The following is a 20,610-nucleotide window of genomic DNA, read 5'->3' as shown; positions in this document are numbered from 1 at the left end:
CTAGTCTGGTTGTGGCAGTCACTTCTTTCTGCTCGGGAAAGTGTAACAAACTTTGGCGTGAAAAACATGGGCCGGCACTAACAGCTCCCGGGTGGAGGCCCCAGTTGGGTTTCCGGTGACACCCAGTCCTCAGGGTCTCCTCCTAGTTCTCTTGTTCCGGGTCAGGCTACTCATCATCCATGCTACTAAATGTAAAAACTGCACAACAGTCAACATGTGAAATAGTCAATATGTGAAACAGGAGGAAAGAAAAGAGTGAGAAAGGAATTTAACTTCTTTAAATCTAAATCTGGATTTAAGAAGAGAACAAAATAAGATAACAAAAATGATATTAAATTAAATATATTACACTATTAAATTATATTAAATTATATTACATTTAACTGCACCAATTGTTCCAGTTACAGACATGGATTGACATAACGGATCAAAAGTGCCACTCTTCAAATAAAAATACATATAGGATGAATTTAAAAGAACGGTAAATGGGGTGCCTGAATGGCTCAGTCAGTTAGGTGTCTGACTTCGGCACAGGTCGTGATCTCCTAGTTCATGAGTTCAGGCTCTGCGATGGGCTCTATGCTGACAGCTCGGAGCCTGCACCTGTTTCAGATTCTGTGTCTCCCTCTGTCTCTGCCCCCCCTTGCTCACACTCTGTCTTTCTCTGTCTCTCTAAGGTGAATAAACTTCAAAAAGTTTTAAACTACAATAAAAGAAAAGAATGGTAGAGAAAAGTATATCTTGAAACAATGAAAGGACAGAAAGATGTGGTTATATAAGTGTCACGTAAAGCGAAGGACTTGGTGGTTACAGGGGCTGAGTGCAGAGAGGGGGCAATGGCCTGACTGCTGGTGCTTCAGGTACCCTGAAGGTGCCCATCCTGCCATCCACCACCTGACCACCCTGCCTGCCCTCCAGGCCCCTCTCCATCTCCTGCAGCAGCTCCCCGGGGGAATCCAGCTTTCTCCCCAGTGCACCCCATCCTGCACCATAACCAGGGTATCCGGGAGGCCAACCCCTACGTCCCTACCTGCTCCCTACCCACCACCTGCTCTTGCCATCCCTCCTGTGAATCCCTTGGCACCTGGCATGGTAAGACCAGGAATGCTGATGGAAAGAAGATGTGGAAGAAAATGAAGAAAGTTCTTACAGATATACAAAACCACAATCATGGCAAGCATTCCTCCTCCTCCTCCTCCTCCTCCTCCTCCTCCTCCTCCTCCTTTTCCTTCACCTCCTCCTCTTCCTCCTCCTCCTCCTCCTTCTCTTCTACAGCACTGTTTCTGACTGACTACAGGGCCTGGACCCTTCCCTCAAGCCTTTCTGGTTCTGCTCTCCGACCAAGAATCAGATGCCATCTTTGTACTGGGGAAAATTAGCCCCATCCCCCTCCTCCTTCACCCCTCTCTGAGCCTTACTCTGCTGTTCAGCCATGGCTGGCCACGGGAATTGGATAAGAATGACCATGGGTTAGTAAAGACTGTCTTCTCACTACTTGGATGGACATTTCAGCTGATGAGTTTAGTAGAACTCTTTTTGGCAGATGATGAGTCTTCACAGCTAACTACTGAAGATGAGTATAAGAGGTGTCAAATGTGATTTTTTAAACTTTTTTGCAATATTCGTGGTGTCATGGGAAGTGATATGGAGTTTTAATTATGGAAAAAAGAAACTCTACCATTGTAGTGATGGTGGGCAAACGTTGGTCATTTACTGGCAAATACATTTCCCAGCACGACTTTACTGACCCTACTAACTGGAAGGCTGCTGGGAAATGGAGTCCATTGGGTTGATAAGCTCTGCCTGCCCTTTTGGAACCTAATCTCACTGGCGTCTCAGGCCCTTCGCTTTCTCCAGCTCTCATTTAATCCAAATAAAGCTCTTTATCCAAGGAAGAAAGGAAGGGAGGAAGGAAGGAAAGAGGAAAGGGAGAGAGATAGGGAGAGAAAGAGAGAGAAAGAAAAGAAAACAAAGGAAAGAAGTAGGAAAGAAAGAAAGAAAGAAAGAAAGAAAGAAAGAAAGAGAAAGAAAGAAAGAAAGAAAGAAAGAAAGAAAGAAAGAAAGAAAGAGACAGGAGAGGAAGGAGAGGAAGAAAAAACAACATGAGAGGCAACTACTGTCACTGACCCTTTAAATTTCCTCTGTGCTCAGAGTCAGACCCTCAGACCCTCCAGGGTCTCCAAGGCCTCCCTGTCTGTTTCTCACCGGCAGTCTTGGGGGTGACAGAGACAGCTTTCTGTCTCAGGTCCCCATGGGCCTGCAGCAGTAAGTCAGAACTGATGCTTCTGCCCGAAGTTGAGCACTAACAATAAGGATCATCCTCAGGCTGCAGGCTGAGAAAGTCCTAGAGGCCTTGTTCCCAGAGTGGGAGCCAGAGAACCGAGCTGAGATCCCCGAGGGCCCATTTCTTCTGAGCACCACAGTTGTGGTAACGCTGAGAGAAATCTCTTGGAAGCAGCCCACATAATTTGCTCCAACACTGTTGCTAATTCCCGTCCAGGTGAGGGTGACCTTCTGCCCCTGAAACCCTGACAGGGAGGCCTCCTGTGTCGGGGCACACTGTGCCCAAGACCCTGCAACAGAGCAGTGGAGACACGGACAGGCAGGTCCTGAGGGAATGCCTCCAGCTTGTTCTTCAAAAGAGGGGAAGAAGGAGCCCAGCACACCCCAGCCCAAAATCACTCGCCTTGCTTTCCACAGCCAGTCACCTAAGCGGAGAACAAGGGGGGAGAGGAGGAGAGGGGTCCAGGTCAAGGTGGAGACAGCCCAGGCTGTGCCCCTGACTGAGCCCACCAGTGAGAGAACTGCACAAAGCCTCTCTCATCCCCTCCCCACTTTGGAGAGCAGAGAGGAATCCTTCATGCAAATCACTCCCCTCCTGGGTCCCTAAACCTAGTCACTAAATATGGTGACAGCTGAGGGGGGGTGGGGCTGGGGAGCCAAATGTGGGCCCCGGTGAGCATAAAGCAGAGGGTACAAGGCAGGGTTCCAGGACTGTGTGCCCAGCTGAGACACCCCTCAGCCATCCCTGCACCTCCCACAATGCACAGGGACAGACCTCCAGCGCTCCCTGCTGCCTCAGAGTTAGGGGGACTCACTTAGGACTGGGAGAAGGAACTGGAGTTGAGCAGAGAGAGGGACCCTCTGGACTTGAGCCTGCCTGGCACCCCACCCATCCCTATACAGGGTCGGGGGCTTCTGATCCCCCAAGTGCGACCTCCTGTGTGGCAGGCACCACCACACCTCAGTCCTTACTTCAGAGCTGTGGCTTCCTCAGCATGCATCACTCGGTGCCCCCACCACCACTTAGATAGTTGTGTTGTTGGGACGTCAGGTGAGTGACCCCTCAGGGAAGTTGTGTCCTGCACTGAGGGATAAGAAGTGCAGAGGGCAGGCTCACCACTCCACAGGCTGTATCAGGAAGGCCTGAGGAGACATCCCATCTCTTTGTCATGTCAGGACACTTCCCACCCAGGCAAGCCAGTCCCCATAATCCTCTGCACCTGCCCCCATCCTCACACTTCATGGGGCAGGGTCCGTTAACAAAAATGCACATGAGATTCTTCAAGGACACACTGTAATTAGAAACAAGGGACATGTGCCTCTCACGTTGCCTTTTCCCAAGAGCACCCATAGGCGATAGTCAGCAACACAGTCATCCCAGGATGCAGCCAGGAAGCCCCAGTGGTGAGGGAGACACTGGAGGTGACTCGGTCCCCGGCACCAGATGGGTTTCCCTTCCAGACGGGACTGCATATTTGGGAAAACACAGAAGCTTGGGAATTGTAAGGACAGAGCTCATCCCATGACTCAGAAGTTCCTGGTGCTCTAAGCCCTCCTTTCTCAGTGTGCAATGTATTATAATTACATCAGATCCTTCTCTAGTCCTTCTGTGTGTCACAGAAGGTTCTACTCCTTCTGTAAATATTCACACAATTGTTTTCCCCAGTATTTATCCAATCCATCTCTGCACTGTTGATGACAATACATCTAGGATATATCTTCTGGGATTCATATCATATATATATGTGTATATATATACATATATATATGAAACACAAACTACGTATAAATAAAACATGAAGTATTGTTATACACACACACACAACTTCTAGTTATCGACCCTCGATTAACATAGAACCCTGTGCTCTAGTCCTATAAATATTTAATGCTTCTCATTGAATACCTCCCATGAAACATCTCCTCCTTGTCTGTCATAGTGAGTCACATGAAAACCCAACAGGCTCCACGACCTTGACAGTTTTGTTTGTCCTTTCAACACTGAGTGTCTGCAGTCTACCGGCACTTAGCTGGTGCCCAGGAAAGGTTTTTGAACTAAAAAGAATACATCAGTGAATTAAAAAAGAAAAAATAGGGGCGCCTGGGTGGTGCAGTCGGTTAAGCGTCCGACTTCGGCCAGGTCACGATCTCGCTGTCCATGAGTTCGAGCCCCGCGTCAGGCTCTGGGCTGATAGCACGGAGCCTGGAGCCTGTTTCCGATTCTGTGTCTCCCTCTCTCTCTGCCCCTCCCCCGTTCATGCTCTGTCTCCCTCTGTCCCAAAAGTAAAAATAAAAAAACGTTGAAAAAAAAAAAAAGAAAAAATACACATATCCACATTCTTTACCTTATTGCCAAAACTAGTAACTCTTCTTTCATTTGAATCATCATAATCCATCCACATTTTTAAGCACAGAGATGGAGGTCATTTTAGACAAACCCTTAGACCTCACACACAGCCTCCATGTAATTCCTAAATCCAGGGATCTCCACAATAAATATAATGCTAAAATGTCCACACTACCCAAAGCACTCTGTAAATTCAATGTAATCCCCATAAAAAATCCAATGATGTTTTGCACAGATATTAAAAAAAAAAACAAATTTTGTATAGAACCAGAAAAGACCCCAAATTGCCAAAGCAATCTTGAGAAGGAACAAACCTCGAGACACCATTCTTCACACTTTGAAATTATATTAACAAAGCTGTAGTCATGAAAACCAATGTGGTATTGTTCTCGAGAGACATATAGATTCATGCCATAGATAAAAAGACCGGAAAGTCATTCAAGTTCCTCTTGACCACCAGGGAAGACATAGGCTGAAAACGGTCCTTTGCGAGGTCTGCGGAACAGAGCTACCATGGATTTGGGAGGGAATTCAGAAAGAATATACATGAATCCTAGAGCAGATGCCCCAAATGGGATCCTTAGGATCTCACTGCTATTTCCTGATGCACTTTGGGAGAGAAAACTGGAATGACTCAGACGTCTCACAATGAGCTCATTGACATAGATGCCAGGATAGAGTGTGAATCAACACACTCCATCTGGGTAAGAAGCACATGTAAAGAATAATCTCATCAGGGTCAGGTCCCATCTGCCAAAGTTCCCCATGGGAGCTGCCCTCTGCTCTCTGCTGTTTCCTGCATTGGCATGGGCGCCTGGAGCCCTGGCTCTGCTGTCATATTCAGTTAACTCCTTCCCCTATGGGTACACCTTTACTGTTAGAGGAATGTGTGTAGAGAAAACTCCTCTGGCCTGACCCATGAACAGTCAAGGGAGCCATGGACAGTCTCACCCCTAGGAGTCTGAGTAGAACAGAGAGTCTGCCCTGAGGTGATGGGGGGCCACGTGGGGATACCTGGTCTAACACTTAGGTAGAGGAGAGTGGCTAGAGGAGTGGGGAGGCAGAAGTGGTCTCTGATGGGCTCTGCTCATGTCATACAATGGCATGACTGTGTCTGGACACTAAGGGGCACTCAAGGCCTGTTTCTGAGGGGTCACGGTAGATCAGAGATGAGAACTGCCACCTGCCACTGCCTGTGCCCTCTGCTCAGGCCTCACATCTGTGACCTCCCCACCCCTGCCCTGAAATTGCCCCTACCCTGCCCATCCCCCTGACATCCTCAGGCAGAGGCACCTAAAGAGTCAGTGAGGAGTCAAAAAACAGGGGGGTCGCATTTGCATGGTTGGGCCCTCCCCCTCTCAACAGATCAAGAGGTGAAGGGAAAGGTGAAGGGAGGCTCTGCTCAGCTGTGAGGCAACAGAAGGCAGGATCGGTGCTGACCTCCGCCATGGCCTGGTCCCCTCTCCTCCTCACCCTCCTCGCTCACTGCACAGGTGACTTGATGTGGGGACACGGGAAGGGGTCCTGGAAGCACAAGTGTGTGCCTGATTCCTCCTCTTGTCTCTAGACCCCAGGAATATCCTCTCTGTTGTTTCTCTTTCCAGGGATTTGGGCTCAGTCGGGGCTGAATCAACCATCCTCAGTGTCTGGGGCCCTGGGCCAGAGGGTCACTATCTCCTGCACTGGAGTTGCTAGTTACGTGGGTTGGTACCAACAAATCCCAGGAATGGCCCCCAAAACCATCATCTATGGTAATAGCAACCGACCCTCAGGGGTCCCTGATCGATTCTCCGGCTCCAAGTCTGGCAACACAGGCACCCTGACCATCACTGGGCTCCAGGCCGAGGACGAGGCTGATTATTACTGCTCATCGTGGTACAGCAGTGGCAGTGCTTACACAGTGGTCCAGGCCTGTGGGGAAGTGAGACAAAAACCTAGTTACTCATCTGTAAAGAGGGAAACACATCAGCAGTTGCCTTCTCAGCTTAGCCTGTGATTCTGCTCATTCTGTGGCTAATGACTTGGACGTAGGTCCATGCAAGGGCACCTCCGTGAGTGAGGTTCCTCCTGTCCTTTCTGTCCTCAAAGTCACTCTCAGAAAACCCTTCCGACACAGAGTCTTGATGGAAGACAAATCTCTTGTTTTATCAGCTGAGGTATTTTACTTCTAGGCCAGATCATATCAATTTTTCCTTCTGATACAAAAATAAATGACGCATTTTTATTTTTTCTCTGAACTCTACCCATGTGGTGCCTGAAGAATAAGTCAGCCTTATTTGCATCTGGTACTATTATCTCCATGGCAGTGGCTAGTCTCTTCTTCTTATCTATTATTTGTGAAAAAATGCCAATTTAAAATTATAAAATTATGAGGATAAGTTTCATAAATTTTGTCCATGGGAAAAACCCTGCACTTCAATGTTTATAACAACTGATTCCTAATCACTAAAGCCTGAAAGCACCCTAAACATGGCACATGGATATTTATTCTAGGTTTAAAATACTCACCCAAACCAGGAACCAACTAAGAGGTCACCAAGGAGGTGTCACTTTTATAAATAATTTGATAATTATATCCAACATTGGAAGCAGCAAAACTCTGCAAACATCTGTAGGTCGCGGGGGTGCTAAACACTGAAAAAGAATTAATCATGTGAACAGAGAAAAACACTCTGAGCCACAGAATTATTCTATATGATACTAATGGCACTTAAATGACACTCTGTCATTGTCTGTCATTTTCTCCCAAACAAACGCAAGCAAATCAGTGCACAACCACCACACATACCCGTGTGCGCACACACACAAGGACAGGGTGTGTCTAAGAGCTCACGAGCCAACTTAAAGGGCCCCCATGAGGCAAAACTAGAAAGATTTCAACCACAGGAACATAAAAGGATTGGGTTGTAACTCAGTGTCTACACATAGTCTGTCGTCCATATTGTTAACTGATGGTATAAATATATGGAATCACATGAGACACATTCCCGTGCAGAGATTTCATGGAACAGGTGTAAACCCTTGGCTTGAATGACGTCAGGCATAACCCCCGCTCAGTAAGTATGCACAAAGGCACCAACAAGAGGGACAGTCTGAAGAAGTGTCACAGTAAGAGAAGCTTAAGGACAATTCAAAACTCAATGTAGCAAAGAATCCTAAACTGGTTCTTACAACAGAAAAAGGACATTAGGTAAAAACGAAGAAAATCTGAATAAACTGTGGATATTAATTATGAGTTGAACTGTGTCTCCAACAATTCATGTGATTAAAAGTTCTAAAAACTCCCATATTTCAGGATGAGACCTTTTTGGAAATGAGACTGTTGCAGATGTAATTACCAGGGTGAGACCAGTAGAGTGTAACTGCATGTGTCCTAGGCTTTCTCTGTCTTTGTTTTTCCTCTGACTCGGTCTGGAATCATGCTGAAAGAATTTCACCATTTTAGAGAAAAAGGCCTATGAACCCATCCTACCTTGTCCAGAGAACCCTGGTATTACCGGAAAAATCTAGACCTTTTGTTGTCTTTTCACTCTTAACCTATGGCATATTTACCATATAAAGATAATAGTGTTGAATGTGAGTGGGATTCCCTTTCCTCAATGCCCCTTAATGGATAAGCAGAGAAAGAATTTCTAAGAAAATAGAGGTCCCTTGCACGGTATAAGGGTTTCTATCATGTTCATCCGAGAACAATTACAAAACTGGACTAATAGAGAGGCAAATGGGTCATGAGTATACCAGAGAAGAAAATTAAATTCCAGACTAAGTATAAAGGCCTGGTCAAAACCCAGATTGGGAAGTGAGTACCCTGGGTACTTGTTTGTGGAGAGCCGGTAATCTTTTGACAAACAGAGACTTCAAAGGCCCCAGAGCCTGTACCATGGAGGTGATGGGATATAACAGGAGATCCTCATAATACAGCAACAACAGCAAAAAGTATTCAAAGTTCAAAGACTTTGAATAACCCCCATGGACTTTTTATCACATATGAACCGGGAGTGAACCTGGGAAATATGAGGCCTTGAAATTGGTTTCGATTAGAGACTGGTAGGGGTGCCAGGGTGGCTCAGTCGGTAAAGCTTAGGAATTTGGCTTAGGTCATGATATCGTGGTTCATGAGCCGAAGCTCTGCCTTGGGCTCTGTGCCACGAAATGAGAGCCTGGAGCCTGCTTCTGATTCTGTGTCTCCTGCTCTCTTACTGTAACTCCCTGCTCTCTCTCTCTCTCTGTCTTTCTGTCTCTCTATGTCTTAAAAAATAAACATTAAAACAAATTTAGGTTGGAGACTGGTAGTGATGCCAGGGCCCTACAGCAAGCAAACCCAGTGTCAGGGAACACTAATATGTCCAGGAACGTAAACGCTGTAAATTAAGCCCTGTGGTGAGCAGCCTGGACGCTGTTAGGAACCTGAAGAAAATTAATGTCTCCATCCCAATCACCCAGGAGAGGATGCAATCATGCTCTTTCCTTGGGCACTGAAAGCTCAAATATCCATCTGCAAAGGTCTGAGTGTCCTATAAGGATGCTGTGTGTTGTCAGAGCAGCTGGGTGACCAGGACCTGGGTCAGCGGTAGCCTGTTCACACTGGCACTGAGAGGACGGGCTGTGAGGCAGGCCAGCAGGAAAATACCCGAACAGGTATTTTCCAGACAGAGCTTACTACCCGACAGAGCTCAGTCCCATGACCCAGAAGTTCCTGGTGCTCTAAGCCCTCCTTTCTCAGTGTGCAATGTATTATAATTACTCACACCAGATCCCTCTCCAGTCCTTCTCTGTGTCACACAAGGTTCTACTCCTCCTGTAAATATTCACACAATTATTTTCCCCAGTGGTTTATCTAATCCCTCTCTGCACTGTTCATGACAATACATCTAGGATATATCTCCTGGGGTTTTTACCATATATATATATATATATATATATATATATATATATATATAACACAAACTACGTATAAATAAAATATAAGATATAGTTATATACACACACACACTTCTAGTCATCAACTCTCGGTTAACATAGAACCGTGTGTTCCAGTCCTATAAATACTCAATGCTTCCCATTGAATACCTCCCATGAAACATCTCCTCCTTGTCTGTCATAGTGAGTCACATGAACCCAACATGCTCCACGACCTTGACAGTCTTGTTTGTCCTTGCAGCACTGAGTGTCTGCAGCTTACCGGTTAGCTGGTGCTCAGGAAAGGTTTTTGATATTTAAAGAATACATCAGTGAAAAAAAGGAAAAATGCACATATCCACATTCTTTACCTTATTGCCAAAACTAGTATCTCTTCTTTTGTTTGAATCATCATAATCCATCCACATTTTTAAGCACAGAGATGGAGGTCATCTTAGACAAACCCTTACACCTCACACACAGCCTCCAGGTAATTCCTAAATCCAGGGATCTCTACATTAAATATGATGCTAAAATGTCCACGCTACTCAAAGCACTCTATAAATTCAATGCAATCCTCATAAAAATTCCAATGAAGTTTTGCGCAGAAATAAAAAAAAAAAAACCCTGAATTTTGTATAGAACCAGAAAAGACCCCAAATTGCCAAAGCAATCTTGAGAAGGAACAAACCTCGAGACACCATTCTTTGTACTTTCAAATTATATTACAAAGCTGTAGTCATGAAAAACAATATGGTATTTGTCTCAAGAGACACATAGATTGATGCCATAGAATAAAAAGACCAGAAAGTCATTCAAGTTCCTCTTGACCACCATGGAAGACATAGGCTGAAAACAGTCCTTTGCAATCTCTCCAGAACTGAGCTACCATGGATTTGGGAAGGAATTCAGAAAGAGTATACATGAATCCTAGAGCAGATGCCCCAAATGGGATCCTTAGGATCTCACTGATATTTCCCGATGCACTTTGGGAGAGAAAACTGGAATCACTCAGACGTCTGACAATGAGCACATTGACATAGATGCCAGGATAGAGTGTGAATCAAGACAACTATCAGGGTAAGATGCACATGTAAAGAACAATCTCACCAGGGTCAGGTCCCATCTGCCAAAGGCCCCCATGGGAGCTGCCCTCTGCTCTCTGCTGCTTCCTGCATTGGCACGGTCGCCTGGAGCCCTGCCTCCACTGTCATATCCAATAACTCCTTCCCCTTTTGATACACCTTTACTGTTAGAGGAATGTGTATAGAGACAACTCTTCAGGCCTGACCCATTAAGAGTCAAGGGAGCCATGGACAGGTTCACGCCCAGGAGTTTGAGTAGAACAGAGAGTCTGCCCTGAGGTGATAGGGGGCCACATGTGGGGACACCTGGTCTAGCCCTGAGGCAGGGGAGAGTGGCTAGAGCAGTTGGAGGCAGAAGTGGTCTCTGATGGGCTCTGCTCACCTCATACAATGGCATGTCTGTGTCTGGACGCTAAGGGGCACTCAAGGCCTGTTTCTGAGGGGTCACGGTAGACCAGAGCTGAGAAGTGCCACCTGCAACTGTCTGTGCCCTTGGCTCAGGGCTCACATCTGTGACCTCCCCACCCCTGCCCTGAAATTGGCCCCACCCTGCCCATCCCCCTGACATCCTCAGACAGAGGCACCTAAAGAAGTCAGTGAGGAGTCAAAAAACAGGGGGGTCGCATTTGCATGGTTGGGCCCTCCCCCTCTCAACAGATGAAGAGGTGAAGGGAGAGGTGAAGGGAGGCTCTGCTCAGCTGTGAGGCAACAGAAGGCAGGATCGGTGCTGACCTCTGCCATGGCCTGGTCCCCTCTCCTCCTCACCCTCCTCGCTCACTGCGCAGGTGACTTGATGTGGGGACACAGGAAGGGGTTCTGGAAGCACAAGTGTGGGCCTGATTCCTCCTCTTGTCTCTAGACCCGAGGAATATCCTCTCTGTTGTTTCTCTTTCCAGGGATTTGGGCTCAGTCGGGGCCGAATCAACCATCCTCAGTGTCTGGGGCCCTAGGCCAGAGGGTCACTATCTCCTGCACTGGAGTTGGTAGTTACGTGGGCTGGTACCAACAAATCCCAGGAATGGCCCCCAAAACCATCATCTATTATGATAGCAACAGACCCTCAGGGGTCCCTGATCGATTCTCCGGCTCCAAGTCTGGCAGCACAGGCACCCTGACCATCACTGGGCTCCAGGCCGAGGATGAGGCTGATTATTACTGCTTATCGTGGTACAGCAGTGGCAGTGCTTACACAGTGGTCCAGGCCTGTGGGGAAGTGAGACAAAAACCTAGTTACTCATCTGTAAAGAGGGAAACACATCAGCAGTTGCCTCCTCAGCTTAGCCTGTGATTCTGCTCAATCTGTGGCTGATGACTTGCACACAGGTCGATGCAAGGGCACCTCCCGTGAGTGAGGTTCCTCCTGTCCTTTCTGTCCTCAAAGTCACTCTCAGAAACCCCTTCTACACAAAGAGTCTTCATGAAAGTGAAATCTCTTGTTTTATCAGCTGAGGTATTTTACTTCTAGGCCAGATCATATCAATTTTTCCCACTGATATTAAAATAAATGAAGCATTTTTATTTTTTCTCTGAACTCTACCCATGTGGTGCCTGGAGAATAAGTCAACCTTATTTGCATCTGGTACTATTATCTCCATGGCAGTGCCTAGTCTCTTCTTATTATCTATGATTTGTGAAAAAATGCCAATTTAAAATTATAAAATTATGAGGATAAGTTTCATAAATTTTGTCCATAGGAAAAACCCTGCACTTTAATGTTTATAACAACTTATTCCTAATCACTAAAGCCTGAAAGAAACCTAAACTTGGCACATAAATATTTGTTCTAGGTTTAAAATAATCACCCAAACCAGGAACCAACTAAGAGGTCACCAAGGAGGTGCCACTTTTATAAATAATTTGATAATTATATCCAACATTGGAAGCAGCAAAACTCTGCAAACATCTGTAGGTCGCGGGGTGCTAAAGGCTGAAAAACAATTAATCATGTGAACATAATAAAACATTCTGGGCAACAGAATTATTCTATATGATACTAATGACACTTGAATGACACTCTGTCATTGTCTGTCATTGTCTCCCAAACAAACGCAAGCAAATCAGTGCACAACCACCACACATACCCGTGTGAGCACACACACAAGGACAGGGTTTGTCTAGGAGCTCACGAGCCAACTTAAAGGGCCCCCATGAGGCAAAACTAGAAAGATTTCAACCACAGGAACATAAAAGGACTGGGTTGTAACTCACTGTCTACACATATGTCTGCCGTCTATATTGTTAACTGATGATATAAATATATGGAATCAGATGAGACACATTTCCGTGCAGAGATTTCATGGAACAGGTGTAAACCCTTGGCTTGAATGACGTCAGGCATAGCCCGCACTCAGTAAGTATGCACAAAAGCACCAAAAGAGGGACAGTCTGAAGAAGTGTCGCAGTAAGAGAAGCTTAAGGACAATTCACAACTCAGTGTCGCAAAGAATCATAAACTGGATCATAAAACAGAAAAAGGACACTAGGTAAAAACTAAGAAAATCTGAATAAACTGTGGATATTAATTGTTACGCGTTGAACTGTGTCTCCAATAATTCATGTGATTAAAAGTTCTAAAAACTCCCATATTTCAGGATGAGACCTTTTTGGAAATGAGACTGTTGCAGATGTAATTACCAGGGTGAGACCAGTAGAGTGTAACTGCATGTGTTCTGGGCTTTCTCTGTCTTTGTTTTCCCTCTGACTCGGCCTGCAATGATGCTGAAAGGAATCTCACTATTTTAGAGAAAAAAGCCGATGAACCCATCCTACCTTGTCCAGAGAACCCTGGTATGACCGGAAAAATCTAGACATTTTGTTGTCTTTTCACCGTTAACCCATGGAACATTTACCAAATAAAGATAATAGGGTTGAATGTGAGTGGGATTCGTTCCCTGAATGCCCCTTAGTGGATGAGCAGAGAACAAATTTCTAAGATAGATTTTCTTGTACTGTATAATGGTTTATATCAATGTTCATTCGAGAACACTTACAAAACTGGACTAATAGAAAGGCAAATGGGTCATGAGTATACTAGAGAAGAAAATTAAATTCCAGACTAAGTATAAAGGTCTGGTCAAAACCCAGATTGGGAAGAGAGTACAGTGGGTACTTGTTTGCGGAGAGCCGGTAGTCTTTTGACAAACAGAGACTTCACAGGCCCCAGAGCCTGTACCATGGAAGTGATAGGATATAACAGGAGATTCTCATAATACAGCAACAACAGCAAAAAGAATTCAAAATTCAAGGATAACCCCCATGGACTTTTTATCACGTATGAACCGGGAGTGAACCTGGGAAATATGAGGCCTTGAAATTGGTTTCGATTGGAGACTGGTAGGGGTGCCTGGGTAGCTCAGTCGGTTAAGTTTAGGACTTTGGCTCAGTGCATGATCTCGTGGTTCGTGAGCCAAAACCCTGCCTTGGGCTCTGTGCCACGGAATCAGAGCCTGGAGCTTGCTCTTGATTCTGTGTCTCCCGCTATCTCTCTGTAACTCCCTGCTCTCTCTCTCTCTCTGTCTTTCTGTCTCTCTATGTCTTAAAAAAAATAAACTTTAAAACAAATTTAGATTGGAGACTGGTAGTGATGCCAGGGCCCTGCAGCAAGCAAACCTAATGTCAGGGAACACTAATATGTCCAGGAACATAAACACTGTAAACTAAGCCCCATGGTGAGCAGCCTGGATGCTGTTAGTGACCCGAAGAAAATTAATGTCTCCATCCCAATCACCCAGGAGAGGATGCAATCATGCTCTTTCCTTGGGCACTGAAAGCTCAAATATCCGTCTGCAAAGGTCAGAGTGTCCTCTAGGGATGCTGTGTGTTATCAGAGCAGCTGGGTGACCAGGACCGGGGTCAGCGGTGGCCTGTTCACACTGGCACTGAGAGACTGAGCTGTGAGGCAGGCCAGCAGGAAAATACCCGAACAGGTATTATCCAGACAGACCTTACTACCCAACGGAGCTCAGTCCCATGACCCAAAAGTTCCTGGTGCTCTAAGCCCTCCTTTCTCAGTGTGCAATGTATTATAATTACTCACACCAGATCCCTCTCCAGTCCTTCTCTGTGTCACACAAGGTTCTACTCCTCCTGTAAATATTCACACAATTATTTTCCCCAGTGGTTTATCTAATCCCTCTCTATACTGTTCATGACAATACATCTAGGATATATCTCCTGGGATTTATATCATATATATATATATATATATATATACATATATATATATATACACAAACACATATATATGTATGTATATATATATACACATATATACACACACATATATATATATATATACATGTATATACATGTATATATGTATACATATATATGTATATATATACATATGTATATATACATATATACATGTATATATATATACATATATATACATATACACATATATATATACACACACACATACACATATATATATATAAAACACAAACTTCATAAAGATAATACATAAGATACAGTTATACACACACACTTCTAGTCATCAACTCTCGGTTAACATAAAACCGTGTGTTCTAGTCCTATAAATATTTAATGCTTCCCATTGAATACCTCACAAGAAACATCTCCTCCTTGTCTGTCATAGTGAATCAGATGAAAACCCAACAGGCTCCATGACCTTGACAGTTTTGTTTGTCCTCGCACACTAAGTGTCTGCAGCTTACCGGTACTTAGCTGGTGCCCAGGAAAGGTTTTGATTTAAAAAGAGTACATCAGTGAAAAAAATAAAAATAAAAAATGCACATATCCACATTCTTTACCTTATTGCCAAACTAGTATCTTTTCTTTCGTTTGAATCATCATAATCCATCCACATTTTTAACCACAGAGATGGAGGTCATCTTAGACAAACACTTAGACCTCATACACAACCTTCAGGTAGTTCCTAAATCCAGGCATCTCCACAATAAATATAATGCTAAAATGTCCACACTACTCAAAGCACTCTATAAATTCAATGCAATCCCCATAAAAATTCCAATGACATTTTTCACAGAAACTAAAAAAACCCGAATTTTGTATACAACCAGAAAAGACCCCAAATTGCCAAAGCAATCTTGAGAAGGAACAAACCTCGAGACACCATACTTCCCACTTTGAAATTATATTAATAAAGCTGTAGTCATGAAAACCAACGTGGTATTGTTCTCGAGAGACACATAGATTGATGCCATAGAATAAAAAGACCAGAAAGTCATTCAAGTTCCTCTTACACCCAGGGAACGCATAGGCTGAAAACGGTCCTTTGCAAGGTCTCCGGAACAGAGCTACCATGATTTGGGAAGGAATTCAGAAAGAGTATACACGAATCCTAGAGCAGATTCCCCAGATGGGATCCTTAGGATCTCACTGATATTTCCTGATGCACTTTGGGAGAGAAAACTGGAATGACTCAGACGTCTGACAATGAGCACATTCACATAGATCCCAAGATAGAGTGTGAATCAACACACTCCATCAGAGTAAGAAGCACATGTAAAGAACGATCTCATCAGGGTCAGGTCCATCTGCCAAATTTCCCCATGGGAGCTGCCCTCTGTTCTCTGCTGCTCCCAGGCACCCATGCCTGGAGCCCTGCCTCCGCTGTCATATCCAGATAACTCCTTCCCCTATTGGTACACCTTTACTGTTACAGGAATGTGTATAGAGACACCTCCTCTGGCCTGACCCATGAACAGTCAAGGGAGCCATGGACAGTCTCACCCCTAGGAGTCTGAGTAGAACAGAGAGTCTGCCCTGAGGTGATGGGGGGCCACGTGGGGATACCTGGTCTAACACTTGGATAGAGGAGAGTGGCTAGAGGAGTGGGGAGGCAGAAGTGGTCTCTGATGGGCTCTGCTCATGTCATACAATGGCATGACTGTGTCTGGACACTAAGGGGCACTCAAGGCCTGTTTCTGAGGGGTCACGGTAGATCAGAGATGAGAACTGCCACCTGCCACTGCCTGTGCCCTCTGCTCAGGCCTCACATCTGTGACCTCCCCACCCCTGCCCTGAAATTGACCCCACCCTGCCCATCCCCCTGACATCCTCAGGCAGAGGCACCTAAAGAAGTCAGTGAGGAGTCAAAAAACAGGGGGGTCGCATTTGCATGGTTGGGCCCTCCCCCTCTCAACAGATCAAGAGGTGAAGGGAGAGGTGAAGGGAGGCTCTGCTCAGCTGTGAGGCAACAGAAGGCAGGATCGGTGCTGACCTCCGCCATGGCCTGGTCCCCTCTCTTCCTCACCCTCCTCGCTCACTGCACAGGTGACTTGATGTGGGGACACGGGAAGGGGTTCTGGAAGCACAAGTGTGCGCCTGATTCCTCCTCTTGTCTCTAGACCCCAGGAATATCCTCTCTGTTGTTTCTCTTTCCAGGGATTTGGGCTCAGTCGGGGCCGAATCAACCATCCTCCGTGTCTGGGGCCCTGGGCCAGAGGGTCACTATCTCCTGCACTGGAGTTGCTAGTTACGTGGGCTGGTACCAACAAATCCCAGGAATGGCCCCCAAAACCATCATCTATTATGATAGCAGCCGACCCTCAGGGGTCCCTGATCGATTCTCCGGCTCCAAGTCTGGCAGCACAGGCACCCTGACCATCACTGGGCTCCAGGCCGAAGACGAGGCTGATTATTACTGCTCATCATGGTATAGCAGTGGCAGAGCTTACACAGTGGTCCAGGCCTGTGGGGAAGTGAGACAAAAACCTAGTTACTCATCTGTAAAGAGGGAAACACATCAGCAGTTGCCTCCTCAGCTTAGCCTGTGATTCTGCTCATTCTGTGGCTGATGACTTGGGCGCAGGTCCATGCAAGGGCACCTCCCGTGAGTGAGGTTCCTCCTGTCCTTTCTGTCCTCAAAGTCACTCTCAGAAAGCCCTTCCAACACAGAGTCTTGATGAAAGAGAAATCTCTTGTTTTATCAGCTGAGGTATTTTATTCTAGGCCAGATCATATCAATTTTTCCTTCTGATATAAAAAGAAATGAAGCATTTTCATTTTTCCTCTGAACTCTACCCATGTGGTACCTGAAAAATAAGTCAGCCTTATTTGCATCTGGTACTATTATCTCATTGGTGGTGTCTAGTGTTGTCTTGTTATCTCTTATTTGTGAAAAAATGCCAATTTAAAATTATAAAATTATGAAGATAAGTTTCAAAACTTTTGTCCATAGGAAAAACCCTGCACTTCAATGCTTATAACAACTTATTCCTAATCACTAAGGCCTGGAAGCAACTTAAACTTGGCACATGGATACTTATTCTAGGTTTAAATGTAAATACCCAAACCAGGAACCAACTAAGAGGTCACCCAGGAGGTGCCACTTTTATAAATAATTTGATAATTATATCCAACATTGGAAGCAGCAAAACTCTGCAAACATCTGTAGGTCGTGGGGGTGCTAAACACCGAAAAAGAATTAATCATGTGAACAGAGGAAAACACTCTGAGCCACGGATTATTCTATATGATACTAATGGCCCTTAAATGACACTCTGTCATTGTCTGGCATTGTCTCCCAAACAAACGCAAGCAAATCAGCGCACAACCACCACACATACCCATGTGAGCACACACACAAGGACAGGGTTTGTCTAGGAGCTCTCAAGCCAACCTAAAGGGCCCCCCTGAGGCAAAACTAGAAAGATTTCAACCACAGGAACATAAAAGGATTGGGTTGTAACTCAGTGTCTACACATGTATCTGCCGTCCATATTGTTAACTGATGGTATAAATAAATGGATCAGATGAGACACATTCCCATCCAGAGATTTCATGGAACAGGTGTAATCCCTTGGCTTGAATGACGTCAGGCATAACCCCCACTCAGTAAGTATGGACAAAGGCACCAACAAGAGGGACAGTCTGGAGAAGTGTCACAGTAAGAGAAGCTTAAGGACAATTCACAACTCAATGTCTCAAAGAATCTTAAACTGGATCTTACTACAGAAAAAGGACATTAGGGAAAAACTAAGAAAATCTGAAAAAACTGTGGATATTAATTGCTACGCGTTGAACTGTGTCTCCAACAATTCATGTGATTAAAAGTTCTAAAAACTCTCATATTTCAGGATGAGACCTTTTTGCAAATGAGACTGTTGCAGATGTAATTACCCGGGTGAGACCAGTAAAGTGTAAGAGCATGTGTCATAGTCTTTCTCTGTTTTCCCTCTGACTCGGTCTGGAATGATGCTGAAAGGAATCTCACTATTTTTGAGAAAAAGGCCTATGAACCCATCCTACATTGTCCAGAGAACCCTGATATTACCGGAAAAAATCCAGACATTTTGTTGTCTTTTCACTGTTAACCCATGGAACATTACCAAATAAATATAATAGGGATGAATGTGAGTGGGATTCCCTTCCCTGAATGCCCCTTAATGGATGAGCTGAGAACGAATTTCTAAGAAGACAGAGGTCCCTTTTACTGTATAATGTTTTATATCAATGTTCATCCTGAGAACACTTACAAAACTGGACTAATAGAGAGGAAAATGAGTCATAAGTACACCAGAAAAGAAAATTAAATTCCAGACTGAGTACAAAGGCCCCGTCAAAACCCAGATTGGAAAGTAAATACAGTGGATACCTCTCTGCGGAGAGCAGGTAGTCTTTTGACAAACAGAGACTTCTAAGAAAAGAGTAATAAAGGAACTTAAATTGTTTAAATCTAAATCTAGATTTAAGAAGAGAACAAAATAACAAAAATGATATTAAACTTAATATACTACATAATGATGTTAAATTATATTGCATTTAAATGGACAAATTGTTCCAGTTACAGACATGGATTGACCTAACAGAGCATGATGGTTAAAATTTAAAAAAAAGTATACCCTGTAACCATGAAAGTACAAAAAGATGTGGTTTTATAAGTGTCACGCCAAAGACTAAGGGAAGAAATTTTCTAGAAAACCAGTGACACATATAATAGTGATAAAATAATCTATTCAAGAAAAAAGATAAGTATATAATAACATACCTTTGCAAAATTATCTGAAGAATAAATTATAGAAGCAAAGAGAGGAATAACTAGTCCACAATTACAGTTGCAGATATTAACACAATGGTCTTAGTAACTGAATGAATACAGAAAAAAAATAGACACATTAAAAAGAGAACAGAAGAATTAAAAGGAGCACAAATCTGAACGGTAATTGCTTAAGTAATTACATAAAGACAGGAGTAAAAAAAAAACAAAAACTGAGGGATTTCCTGATTTACTTCTAATGGATTTGTACGCTTTATCTTGGTTCTGTGAGCAGGGGTGCTCCCTGCATTTCCTTCTTATTCCTTTTTTTCATCTTCCCCCCTCTCTTATCTTCTCCTTTCCTTACCACTGACCCAGAGCTAGTGCACAGCAGGAAGCGATGCTCCGGCCACTACACGGGGAGGACGGACTTCGCATATCTCACGTTCTTGTTCCCACGTAGTTCCCACATGCCCACCTTTACACATGTGACACAAACCCCTTTAACTGTCCTCAACCTTATTTTTCCTTCTCATGTCCTTCCCGACAGTGCACACAGCTGGAGCCCTCAGCTCATCCTTTCCCTCACCCTCAGTCCAGGGCCACGGTCACCTCTCCATGCTCTTCCTTGTGGGCCCTACTTGCTCATCTTCCTCCTCCAGATTCCCTGTATACTCAGCCCTCAGGCCCTCTGGACACGGCCTTGCCTGCTCTGTTGTCGTCAGGCACATTGTTGAAACTGACACCACAATGTCTGTCTAAAGTATAAGTTTCTTAGTTAATAATACTGTACTGTAGATTTGAAATTTGCAGACAGGATAGATCTTAAGGGTTCTCATAAAAGAAAGAAAGAAAGAAAGAAAGAAAGAAAGAAAGAAAGAAAGAAAGAAAGAAAGAGAAAGAAGAAAAGAGAGAGGAGAAAGAAAGAAAGAAAAAAAGAGAGAGCGAAGAAAGGAATGAAGGAAGGAGGGAGGGAGGGAGGAATAAAAATAGAAAACTGGCATGTATATGAAGTGATAAATGTATTGATTAGC

General features: G+C 44.6%; 3 gene segments (V, D, J or C); all 3 read left to right on the top strand.

Moving 5' to 3' along the window:
- Positions 1 to 6,008: 6,008 nt before the first annotated feature.
- LOC122204025 lies at positions 6,009 to 6,623 on the top strand. The segment is given in 2 exon segments: positions 6,009 to 6,120; positions 6,232 to 6,623. Coding segments are annotated over 2 exon segments (438 nt in total).
- Positions 6,624 to 11,286: 4,663 nt separating this feature from the next.
- Positions 11,287 to 11,914, top strand: LOC122203342. The segment is given in 2 exon segments: positions 11,287 to 11,396; positions 11,508 to 11,914. Coding segments are annotated over 2 exon segments (438 nt in total).
- A 4,778-nt stretch (positions 11,915 to 16,692) lies between these two features.
- On the top strand, positions 16,693 to 17,375 carry LOC122204023. The segment is given in 2 exon segments: positions 16,693 to 16,872; positions 16,984 to 17,375. Coding segments are annotated over 2 exon segments (438 nt in total).
- The last annotated feature ends 3,235 nt before the right edge of the window (positions 17,376 to 20,610 follow it).

This window comes from Panthera leo, chromosome D3, assembly GCF_018350215.1.
Source record: "Panthera leo isolate Ple1 chromosome D3, P.leo_Ple1_pat1.1, whole genome shotgun sequence".
Classification (NCBI taxonomy): Eukaryota; Metazoa; Chordata; class Mammalia; order Carnivora; family Felidae; genus Panthera; species Panthera leo.
Note: the sequence above shows the minus strand (reverse complement) of the source record. Positions and strands in the feature narration are given on the sequence as shown.